The sequence below is a fragment of the Oryctolagus cuniculus genome, chromosome 3 (genome assembly GCF_964237555.1).
Source record: "Oryctolagus cuniculus chromosome 3, mOryCun1.1, whole genome shotgun sequence".
In the NCBI taxonomy this organism is placed as follows: Eukaryota; Metazoa; Chordata; class Mammalia; order Lagomorpha; family Leporidae; genus Oryctolagus; species Oryctolagus cuniculus.
This window is the reverse complement of record NC_091434.1, coordinates 147,565,179-147,577,987: the sequence shown is the minus strand read 5'-3', so window position 1 is coordinate 147,577,987 and position 12,809 is coordinate 147,565,179. Positions and strand designations below refer to the sequence as shown.

At 42.5% G+C, this 12,809-nt stretch overlaps 1 protein-coding gene across 2 annotated transcripts in view; it reads right to left on the bottom strand.

Annotated features, from left to right (window-relative positions):
• The window catches only part of LOC127491653 (interferon-related developmental regulator 1), an 80,571-nt gene extending 68,123 nt beyond the window's left edge, over nucleotides 1-12,448 (bottom strand). For both annotated transcript variants that reach the window (XM_070071248.1, XM_070071249.1), the window contains exon 1: nucleotides 11,692-12,448. In XM_070071248.1, coding sequence (XP_069927349.1) covers nucleotides 11,692-11,927 — 236 coding nt within the window. In that variant the 5' untranslated portion in view covers nucleotides 11,928-12,448. The remainder of the gene's footprint in view (nucleotides 1-11,691) is intronic.
• Between the last annotated feature and the right edge of the window lie 361 nt (nucleotides 12,449-12,809).

Below are 12,809 nucleotides of genomic sequence, written 5' to 3'. Positions count from 1 at the left end.
ATATCGTTAATTCACATAGTACAACACATTAAGGACAGAGATCCTACATGGGGAGTAAGTGCACAGTGACTCCTGTTGTTGACTTAACAATTGACACTCTTGTTTATGGCCTCAGTAATCACCCTAGGCTCTTGTCATGAGTTGCCAAGGCTATGGAAGCCTTTTGAGTTCGCTGACTCCAATCTTTTTTAGACAAGGTCATAGTCAAAGTGGAAGTTCTCTCCTCCCTTCAGAGAAAGGTACTTCCTTCTTTGATGGCCCGTTCTTTCCACTGGGATCTCACTCTCAGAGATCTTTCATTTAGGTTTTGTTTTTGTTTTTTTTTTTTTTGCTTTTTGTTTTGTTTTGTTTTGTTTTGTTTTTGCCAGAGTGTCTTGGTTTTCCATGCCTAAAATACTCTCATGGGCTTTTTAGCCAGATCCGAATGCCATAAGGGCTGATTCTGAGGCCAGAGTGCTGTTTAGGAAAGAAAAGGAAAGAATTTGTCAACACTCGCCAGTCCTACAAAAGATGCTTAAAGATGTGTTACACACAGAAACACAGAAACATGGTCATCAATATGAAGGAAGGTAAAGGAAGAAAATCTCTGAGTAAAAGATCACAAGGAGTTCAAAGTATATATTAGAAATATCTTTGGGAAAATGGCATGGCAAAGACTCTATCAATAATCACATTGAATGTAAATGGCCTCAACCCTCCAGTTAAAAAGCACAGACTGGTTGAATAGATTAAAAAACAAAACCCATCTATTTGCTGCTTACAAGAAACACATCAAAGGTGCAGGCAGAATGAAAGTGAAGTGTTGGAAAAAGATATTCCATGCCAACAGAAACCAAAAGAGAGCTGGCATAGCCATCTTAATATCAGACAAAATAGACTTTAACATAAAAACTGATAAAAGAGACAAGGGCACTGTATAATCATTAAGAGATAAATAAAACAGGAAAATGTAACTATTATAAACGTATATGCACCTAATTACAGGGCACCTGGCTATTGAAAAGAAATATTAAGGGACTTCAAGGGAGACTAAGACGCCAATACAATAGTATTGGGGGACATCAATACTCCACTTTCAGCAATGGACAGATCAAACAGACAGAAAATCAACAAGGAAACAGCAGATTTAATCGATACTACAGATCAAATGGGCCTAACAGATATCTACAGAACTTTTCATCCTACAGTTGCAGAATGCACATTCTTCTCAGCAGTGCATGGAAGTTTCTCTAGAATTGACCACATACTAGGCCATAAAGCAACTCTCAGCAAATTCAAAAAAATCAAAATCATACCATGCATCTTCTCAGACCACAATGGAATGAAGCTGGAAATAAACAACTCAGGAATCTCTAGAGCATATGCAAATACATGGAGACTGAACAACATGCTCCTGAATGAACACTGGGTCATAGGAGAAATCAAAAATTTTCTGGAAACAAATGAAGATGACAACACAATATATTAAAACTTATGGGATACAGTAAAAACAATGTTAAGAGGAAAGTTTATAGCAATAGGGGCCTACATCAAGAAATTGGAAAGGCACCAAATAAATGAGCTATCAATACATCTCCAGGATCTAGAAAAACTACAGCAAACCAAACCCAAAACTAGTAGGATAAAAGAAATAATTAAAATTAGAGAAGAAATCAACAAAATTGAATCCAAAAAATTACAAAAGATCAGCAAAATGAAGAGTTGGGTTTTTTTTGAAAAAATAAACAAAATTGACACACCGTTGACCCAACTAACCGAAAAAAGGTTAGAGAAAAGACCCAATCAATAAAAATTAGAGATGAAAAAGGGAATGTAACAATAGACAACAGAAATAAAGAGCCATCAGAAACTACTACAAAGAGTTGTGAGACAACCAACTGGGAAATCTATCAGAAATGGATGGATTCCTAAACACATACAACCTACCTAAATTGAACTCTGAAGACATAGAACCTAAACAGACCCATAACCAAGTCAGAAATTGAATCAGTAGTACCGGCCCTCCCAACAAAGAAAAGCCCAGGACTGGATGACTTCACTGCTGAATTCTATCAGACATTTAAAGAACAACTAACTCCAATTCTTCTGAAACTATTCAAAACAATTGAAAGAGAAGGAATCCTCCTAAATTCTTTCTATGAAGCCAACATCACCTTAATTCCTAAACCTGAAAATGATGCAGCAGAAAAAGGGAATTACAGACCTATTTCCCTGATGAACATAGACAGGAAAATCCTCAATACACAAAATTCAACAGCCTTTGTATACACAGGCAATGCCACGGCTGAGAAAGAACTTCTAAAATCAATTCCATTAACAATAGCTATAAAAATAATCAAATACTTTGAAATAAACTTAACGAAGGATGTCAAAGATCTCTACGATGAGAATTACAAAACTTTAAAGAAATAAATAGAAGAAGATACAAAAAGAATGGGAAAATCTTCCATGTTTATGGATTGGAAGAATCAATATCATCAAAATGTCCATAATTCCAAAAGCAATTTATAGATTCAATGCAATACCAATCAAAACCAAAGACATTCTTCTCAGATCTAGAAAAAAATTATGCTGGAGTTCATATGGAGGCACAGGAGACCTCAAATAGTTAAAGCAATTTTATACAACAAAAACAAATCAGGGGCATCACAATACCAGTTTTCAAGACATGCTACAGGGCAGTTATAATCAAAACATCCTGGTACTGTTACAAAAACAGATAGATAGACCAATTGAACAAAATAGAAACACCAGAAATCAATCCAAACATCTACAGCCAACTTATATTTGATCAAGGAGCTAAAACCAATTCCTGGAGCAAGGACAGTCTAGTCAACAAATGGTGCTGGGAAAACTGGATTTCCACATGCAGAACTCTGAAGCAATATCCCTACCCTACACCTTACACCAAAATCCACTCAACATAGATTAAAGATCTAAATCTATGACCCAATACCATCAAATTATTAGAGAACATCAGAGAAATGTTGCAAGATATTGGCACGGGCAAAGACTTCTTGGGAAAGATCCCAGAGGCATAGGCAGCAAAAGCCAAAGTTAACAACTGGGATTACATCAAATTGAGAAGTTTCTTTTTTTTTTTTTTTTTTTTTTTTTTTTTTTTTTTTTTTTTTTTGACAGGCAGAGTGGACAGTGAGAGAGAGAGACAGAGAGAAAGGTCTTCCTTTTTTGACATTGGTTCAACCTCCAATGGCCACAACGGCTGGCACGCTTCGGCCAGCGTACCACGCTAATCTGGTAGCAGGAGCCAGGTACTTATCCTGGTCTCCCATGGGTGCAGGGCCCAAGTACTTGGGCCATCCTCCACTGCACTCCCTGGCCACAGCAGAGAGCTGGCCTGGAAGAGGGGCAATTGGGACAGAATCCGGCGCCCCGACCGGGACTAGAACCTGGTGTGCCGGTGCCTCAAGGCGGAGGATTAGCCTAGTGAGCCATGGCACCGGCCTTCAAATTGAGAAGTTTCTGTACAGCAAAACAAACAGTCAGGAAAATGAAGAGGCAACTGACAGAGTGGGAGAATATTTTGCAAACTATGGAACTGATAAAGTTTTAATAACCATAATCTAGAAAGAGATCAAGAAACTCCACAACAATAAAACAAACAACCCACTTAAAAGATAGGCAAAGGACTTAAACACACATCTCAAAAGAGGAAACTGAAATGGCCAATAGACACATGAAAAAATGTTCAGGATCACTAGTTGTCAGGGAAATGCAAATCAAAACCACAATGAGGTTTCACCCCACCCTAGTTAGAATGGCTTTCATACAGAAATCAACAAAGAAGAAATGCTGGTGAGGATGTGGGGGGGGGGGAGTCACACTAATCCAATGTTTGTGGGAATGCAAACTGGTAAAGCCACTATGGAAGACAGTTTGGAGATACCTTGGGAATCTGAATACAGCCCTGCCATACAACCCAGCCATCCCACTCCTCAGAAGTTACCAAAGGGAAATTAAATTGCCAAATAAAAGAGCTCTATGCACCTCCAATGTTATTGCAGCTCAATTCACAATAACTAAGATATGGAATCAACCTAAATGCCCATCAATGGAAGACTGGATAAAGAAATTACGGATGTGTACTCTATGGAATACTACACAGTGGTAAAAAAAAATGTAATCTGGTCATTTGCCTCAAAATGGAGGAATCTAGAAAGCATTATGCTGAGTGAAATAAGCCATTCTCAAAGGGACAAATATCATATGTTCTCCATGATCTGGGACAACTAACTGATCACCTAAAAGGAAATGTGTAGAAGTGAAACCAACACTATGAGAAGCAAAGACTTGAAAAGCCCTCATCCTGACTGTCAAGGAACAGCCTACTATTTTATTCTTTTGAGTATTTTCTTTTTCTACTCAATACTATTGAATGAACTCTTTACTTAACACAGAATTATTCTTAGGTGTTTAAATCCAGCTAAAAATTGATCCCTGTTAAAAATAAGAGTGGGAATAAGAGAGGGAGGGATGTACAGTTTGGCACAGGTTCCTTTGGACTTACCCTTAAAGGTAAACCTAAAAACTTGCCATGGGACTCCAAATCCCATTAAGTTGGCAGGTACCAATGCCATCTTACTAGTTATAAAGTGATCATTTTAAATGCATAACTGATCATAACGATAGGAATAAGTGTCAAAATGATCACATAAATAAGACCAAGTGCCTGATAATAACAATAATAGATAGAATTAAAAAGGAGAGAGTGATCCAACATGGGAAGCAGGCCACAGAGCAGGCTCAGAATAACAAATGCCCTACACAGCACTCTGGCCTCACAATCAACCCACAAGGCACTCAGATCTGGCTAAAAATCCCATGAGAGCATTTCAGGCATGGAAAGCCAAGACACCGTGGCAAAAAATGACCTACATGAAATATCTCTGTGGGTAAATTCCGAGGAGTGGGATGGCTGGGTCATATGGTAGGGCTATATTCAGATTCCTGAGGTCAGCAGACAGGAAGGCAGGTGGGAGGGACAAGTGTGAGCAGAATGAGTGCACAGAGGGTCCTAGTGTACAGCTGAGCACTGACTGGCCTCTCCAGAGAGATGGGGTTTGTTGGGCCCAGGTCCTGGTTTATAACACTCTTCTGGTTTGGGTGCTTAAAGATTCAATAATGATCATATTCCAAATCAAGGCAAACATTCATCAAACCTGTGGCATTTGCTGTCTTCAAAAGCAATTTTTTAAATGTGATGCTTGCTTAATTAATAGTAGTCTCAAACTGGAAACAACTCAAATGAAATACTATACAAGTAAAAGGAACAAACCACTCTTACATACAGCAACATGGATGAGTTCACAGAGACAATGATAAGAGAAAGGCACTAATGACAGAAGGGTCCCTCAAGGGTATGTTGGCAGATTTCAAAATGTGTACTTCCCCTGCTCCTCTGGAGAACTATGAGAGGATATCTCTCATATTTCACTATGAAAATTTCCTTGTACTCTTCGAGTTAAAAATTCAATAAATGGGTTGGCTCCCCTCTCCCTCTAAGACTGGACAGCCATTGGAACTTTTAACTCTAAAATTTATCCACAAAACACTAATAATGCCAGGCACTGTCAGAAACACAGAACAACAGCAACTTTCTTTGACTGTGGAAGTGAGAAATAGCACAGACACTTTGGAAGACACTTTGGTAGTTTCTAACAAAGCTAAACAGAGACTTATCATATAACCAATCCCTTACTGTCCTAGGTTTACACAAATAATAGGAAATCTTACATTCATTTGAGAACCTGTACATGAATATTTATGAGTTTTATTCATAAAAGTCAAGAACTGAAAGTGACAAAGATTTCCTCACTGAGTGAATGGACAAACTGTGGTACATCTAATATCATGGAATAATATTCAGAGCTAAAAAGAAGTGAGCTACTGAGCCATTAGATGATGCTGGAAACTGCTGAAAATCTATATGACATGTGATTCCAACTATATGACATCCTAGAAAAGTCAAAACTACATAGATAGTGAAAAGATCAGTGATGACTTAGCTTGAAGGGGCACATAGGACATGAATGGATGAGATACAGGCATTCTTTAAATGGTAAAACCATTCTGTGTGATATTGAAATAGGATTATGACATTTGTCAAAATCCACAGAACTGCACTACACAAGGAATGAACCCTAATGCAAACTATGGCAGTTAATTAATAATAATGTATCAGTATTGGTTCATCAATTATAAAAATGTACCATGCTAATGGAAGATACTAACACGGGGTGGGGGGAAATGTTGGGGGGCAAGAGATAGGTGGGAATGCTATGTACTACCTGCTCAGTTCATCTGTAAACCTATAACTAGTCTGAAAAGAAATTCTATTGATATTTTTAAAGTGAGGATGTGACAACTCGTAATCCCAATGTAGCAGGATTTGTGTATCAAGACAAGACACCAAGGTCCTCTTAACAAGAAGTAATTTCATTATGCTAGCATAAGACCAGGGTGTAATTTCTTATCCAAAATCCTGAGCCCCAAACAAAGAAGGGGTTTCTCTTATATATGGTTTTAGCCTCTTTGTCTCCCTTATATGGTTACCTACTTACATTTGATTGGATATTCTAATGTGACATGGCAGCCACAGGATTGATATAATACTGGAACAAAATTTTTTTTCACACACATACTGAACCACGAACTGTCTGACAAGGGTTAACATCATTGCTGTGGGCTGGCGCCGCAGCTCAATAAGCTAATCCTCCACCTGCGGAGCCGGCACACCGGGTTCTAGTGCCAGTTGGGGCGCCGGATTCTGTCCCAGTCACTCCTCTTCCTGTCCAGCTCCCTGCTGTGGCCCGGGAGTGCAGTGGAGGATTTCCCAAGTCCTTGGGCCCTACACCCGCATGGGAGACCAGGATAAGCACCTGGCTCCTGCCTTTGGATCAGCACGTTGCACCGGCCACAGCGCACCGGATGCAACAGCCATCGGGGGGTGAACCAACGGAAAAGGAAGACCTTTCTCTCTGTCTCTCTCTCTCACTGTCCACTCTGCCTGTCCAAAAAAAAAAAAACAAACAAACAAAAACCATCATTGCTGTGTACTAACAAGCAGAACCTGACATAGTTACATATAAGCAGGTAGGGACTACAGTTGAAGCATTCATAGGCAAGCAGATAACGACCACATTTCACTCCCAGGACAGATGCCTCCTTTTTTCTTCTTCTGACCTTAGGAAAGTCTCTATCACAACTTTAATTATGTCAGTTAGAAACAAATCTAATTAGAAGAAAAAGCCTCTGCCACAACAGTATTGGTGGTGGCATACTGGAATAATATGGTTAATACAACATATTGACCTGCACCAACCTGTAATCAGAGTAGTTGATCAGGTCCATGCATTTGCCTTCACCTGCAGACACTGGGAGTGCCTCCAGAGAGCAGGTGGTAGATCAGTTGGGTAAGAACAGCCTCACCACAAGACAGTGCAGGCAGACCAGGGGCATATGCTAAGTACAGGCAGAAACCACTGAACTGTTAGGGCACTGTGCAAACTTGCAACCACTGAGACTTCACAGCCACCCAACAACACCCACACATCAATGCAGAAGGAAACTGGGAGGAGCTGAGGGCAGAAAGGTGAGCTCCTTGCCTGAAAAATAAAATAGCCTCAGAGATTTGTGTAATGTTGGGAAAGAATCAGGAGCCAGAAAAAACTTAAATAACAACTAGAATACCCTATGACTAGAATATCCCAAGGACTGAGCCAACAACCTTTTCCATTAACAACCACACACCAACCAAACATATCAGAGGGTATATACTATAAAGCTGCAGATTGTGCCCAAGGGGTGAAAAGATGCTCCCAAACCTTTTATTCTCACTTGAAAACACATTCACAATCATCTTGCTCTGGTCACATCTTTGGATAAGTTTGGTTGTTGACATGAATGAGTGAGGGAACTGCACACCCAAACACCAGCTCACAAATTTATCCACCTACTTCTAGTAGCCAGCATGCAACATGTGATGGCTTTCACTCCTCAAAACAAAGCCATCCATTTGCAGTTCTCTGAGCTTCATCCTCATTGTCACCCCCAAGTTATCCAGAACCTAGACAGCAGACACTTAGTAACTTGAACTGGCTTTTATATACCCTGCTGCTTCTTCTCAGTTATTCCACAAGTGAGTTTCATTAGCCAAGGACCTAGAATCTGCTTCTTATGCAGTCCCCTTACAGAGCCAGACCTGACACCTGATGGTACATGTTAAATCCTCAGTGGAAGAAAGTATTTGCTACAAGGGCCTGAGTTACCAAGAATTCCATTGCCTCATGTAAACGTCTAGTCCTAGAGGATCCCAGTTGGGAGGATGAGAAAGACGTGCAGAAGTGAATGTTCTTTCCAACCTTCATACTGGCAGTTGAAGCAAGTTTCCCATGATGGAAATTTTAAGGGCATCATCTGAATCCATATAGCCCACCCTATTTAGGACAGTGCAGCTAGCAAAGCCACAGGGATCCAGTAGCTGGGAAGAGAGTACAGTGTGTAAGTCAAAGAGAAGAAAATGGCATAAGTATGGCAGTAGGGAGAGAACAGAGAAAATTCAAGAGAGAAGGAGGAAAAAATTGAAATGGGAGAAGGAAAGAGAAAGACACAGAGGCAGCCAAGAAGGAAAAGGTCTAGGAGGGATTATTATCACCAGATTAAGTCAGATAACTTACTCCTGACCACTGCTCTTCAGACCTTTCATTGCACACCGTGGTCATGGTGGGATAAGTTGAGGTCACGGTCCCTTGGTTCATATTTGAATTTTAACATTGAGAGGACCCTCTGTCCCTAACTGCTAACTGCAGTGATGCTGTGTGGATTTGTCCTTTGGATCAGGAAGCTCTTCAAGCCCTTCCCTAATTAGACAACAAAGCTCTTAGTGCATTGCAAGCAGACAGCGATTACAAAGGATGCCCCCCCACACACCATGTTAAGGCCAAGGACCCACTGCTCAGGCTTCAGAGACTGCCAAGAGGCAAGGATCTCCTGGTGATCAGAGGATCTCCTGATCTGGTGAGTGCCCAGGTCCCTGAGAACCTTCTTTTGTGTCTAAATGGGGCATGTGGCTAGTTTTTCTCTAGACATGTTCTAGCCAAACAACTCTGAAAAATTTAAAGGGGGTATGGCACTTCTAAATTAATTCTATGAGTCCAGTACTATCTTGATCCAAAAACCACACAATGACATAACAAAAAAGGAAGTTTCAGACCAATATCCCTGACAAACATAGATGCAAAAATTCTCAACAAAATTCTAGAAAATCAAATCCAATATCACATCTAAAATAATTCTTTTCATTTTTTAAAAAAGATTTATATATTTACTAGAAAGGCAGAGTTACAGAAAGAGGATAAGAGACAGAGAGAGACAGAGATCTTTCATCCACTGGTTTACCCCCTAAATGGTTGCAAGAGCCAGAACTAGGCCAGGCTGAAGCCAGGAGCCAGGAGCTTCCCTAAGGTCTCCCACTTGGATGCATGGGCCCAAGTACTTGGGCAATGTTCCACTGCTTTCCTAGGTCACATTATCAGAGAACTGGATTGGAAGTAGAACAGCTGGGATTGAACTGGTGCACATATGGCATGCTGGCGTCACAGGCAGCAGATTTACCCAATATGCCACAACACCAGCCACTCAAAAAAAATTTAAAGGAAAAAACAAAAATCATATATCTTGATCAAGTGGGATTTATCCCAGTATTGCAGGGATCATTCAAAATCCACTAATCAGTGAACATAATATACCACATCAACAGAACCAATGAGAAAAATCATGCAATCATCTCAGTTAAAGCAGAAAAAGCATTCAAGAAACCAAATGTCCATTTATGATAAAACTTTGAAGAAACTTAGTGTTAGAAATTGCTTAATAAGGCTGTATAAGAAAAACTCACAGCCAACAACATATTGAATGGGGAGAAGCTGAAAACATTTCCTCTAAGAACTAGAAACAGACAAAGATGCCACTCTCATGGCTCTTACTCAATAGAGTACTTCAAATTTTAGAGTAATTGAGAAAGAGAAATAAATAAAGGGCACACAGATAAGAAAGGGGAAAGTCAAATAGTTTGTGTATGCAAATACACTATTTTACATACAGAGAAACCTAAAAACTCTACGAAGATACTAACAACCAATAATAAACAACTGTAATAAAGGAACATCATACAAAACCAACATGCAAAAAAATCATGTTTATTCATCAAAGATAAATTTCTTGAGAAAGAGATTACATAAACAATCCCATTTGCAAAAGCTACAAAATATATTGTGTAACAAATTTAAACAAGGGTGTAAAATATCTCTACAATGAAAATTACAAGACTAATGAAAGACAGACACACACCAATACGGTGTGTTTATGGCTCAAAAGAATTAATATTATGAAAATATCTGTACCACCTAGCCATTTACAGACTCAAGGCAAGTGCCATCAAACTACCAATAGCATTCTTCATGGGACTAGAAAACACAATCCTAAAATTCATAGGGAAGTACAGATGACGCAGAACCGTTTTGACCCTTGTAAGGGCAGATTCGGTTTCAAAATTCCCGTATTTTATTAATATAAATCTCCAAGGCTCGGGCCGGATTTTTCAATATATGATTTAAAGCAGAGGGAACGAGGATAAGGGAGAGTCTGGCTAAGAGAGAATGTGAACCACAAACTCATTGTAAAAAGACTGGTAGGACTCAAAACTCAGAGCCCCTGGCGGGCTTTGAACTATCAACTTTCAGTAAGCAAATGAGGGAACTGATGATTTCCCAGCTGACACAGACCTTGAGCCTCCATCACTTTCTCTTGCCCCCAAGCTGCAGCACCCCAGGTCCCTGTGCCTCCTCCAACCTTGCAGCTCCAGAAGACATGAAGGACAAGGATCATAGGAACACGTCTCCAGCTCCTGTAAGGTTGTGGGGAGCAACTGGGAGCAACTCAGACTAGACTATGTTACTGGAATTAAGACTTATTCTATGCATCTGCTCTCCCACAATATGGCGCTGGGAGAGGAGGAAACAGCTTCTGCACAGCTGCCTCCAGTTCAACCAATAAACAGCAGGACCTGCTCCTGATTGGAGGAGAGCAGCCTACTCGGCGTGTGGGTAGCAGAGTTGGGATTGGTGGAAGAGGACTATAAAGGAGGAGAGAGACAACATGCACCAGGAACATCTATCCGAATAATACCTGTGCAGCCCCCGAGAGAGCCGGCCGGCGGTGTGCCGCTCCCCCGCGGAAGTGGGGAAAGTGGCAGGGGGAACCGCCCTTCCACGGAGGTGGAAGGGTCGGTAGCCAACCCGGGAAGAACCAGCAGCAAACCCGGGGAGGGCCGAGCAGACAAAAGAACAGCGCAGGGTCCTGTGTCGTTCCTCCACGAAGACGGGGAGCGACATAAGGCGAAATCAAAACCTGGCTGATCTCCATGAGCTAGCAAGCTGAAGGACTCTCGTATGCCCAGTCCAGAAGGAAACGCTTCATTCCTTTAAGGGACTAGACAAATGAAGACAGCATTTTATACCACCCAAGTCAATGCATAGTACTCTAAAACCCATTTCCCAGGCAGTGCAACAGAGGCTGTGTAACAGGTGTGCACCCCGTCGGCCTGGCTGAATGCGCTGGGGCCTTGGCATCTCCTTCTAGCTCCCTCGCACCATGACCACCACCCTTCCTTACCTCGCTCTTCCCTGAGAGCTGCTGGGCGCTGCTCCCGACGTCCTCCTCCCGATGAGCGTCAGCCCTGAGGCCGTGGTAACAGCGGTTTGCCTTCTGGAAACGCTGTTGCTTAGTGCCATCCTGCCAAACCATCTCCCTTTCCTGAGCCCTGCTGCGGCGGTCAGCTTTTCCCTTGAAGTGGTGTCTTCTGCAGTGGGCTTCAAGGGGCCCCAGGCCACCGTTGCCGTCCATGGCATCAATGCGCAGGAGCTTCAGCCACCCGAGGGGCGAGGGGCGAGGGGCAAGAGCACCCGGGCGAGGGCTGCATGGGGCTTGCTTTGAGGGAAGGAAAGCGTGCCGATGACGCGGGCAATGGGCATGGCTTCTGTCGTCATGGCCGTTTCCCACAGTTTGAGGGCTGCTGTGGAGGCCCCGGCTGGGAATGGGCCCTCGGACTTCTGGTACTCCGGAGACAAGTCCCTGTCCGCCTGCTGATTCGGGCACCAGTTTGCTCTTCGCACAGGGCCCTGTGACGCAAGCGTGAGGGATCCTGGAGACCTGGGTGTGCTGTGTCAGGAACCGGAGGCTGAGCCTGGGACACGGGTGACGTGTATTCTCGCGGACAAGGATACACACCTTGGAAGGCTGCTACTCCAAGGTAAGGCTAGCGTGGGTGTTACACATATCCCTGCCAGTTTCCCCATTGTATAAATGGTGACCGAATAACGAGTTTATTACGATACTGCACATGGAGACGCAACGGGATGAGGCGGGATGAGGAGACAGGAAGTGACGAGTGGGGCAGGCCCAGGAGGCCGGAAGTGACGTGTGGGGCGGGCAGAGGAGACAGGACTTGACGGGACATGTGGTGGCAGGCAGAGAAGGCGGGACTGGAAGTAATGTGGCTGGCTGAGGAGACGGGATATAACATGACAAGACATTCGGAGCAGAGATCTGACGTGGGGACTGAGACAGGAGTGAGGTACGGGCAGAGGAGACGAGAGTGAAGGGACATGCGGGCTGAGAAGAGGTGAGACGTGGAGGGTGACCACCTAGGAGAGGAGAGGAGACGAGACGAGACGGTGGCTTGGGAGTGAGCACGCAGGGTAACTAACTGGTATGGGAACGCATGGAGCAGT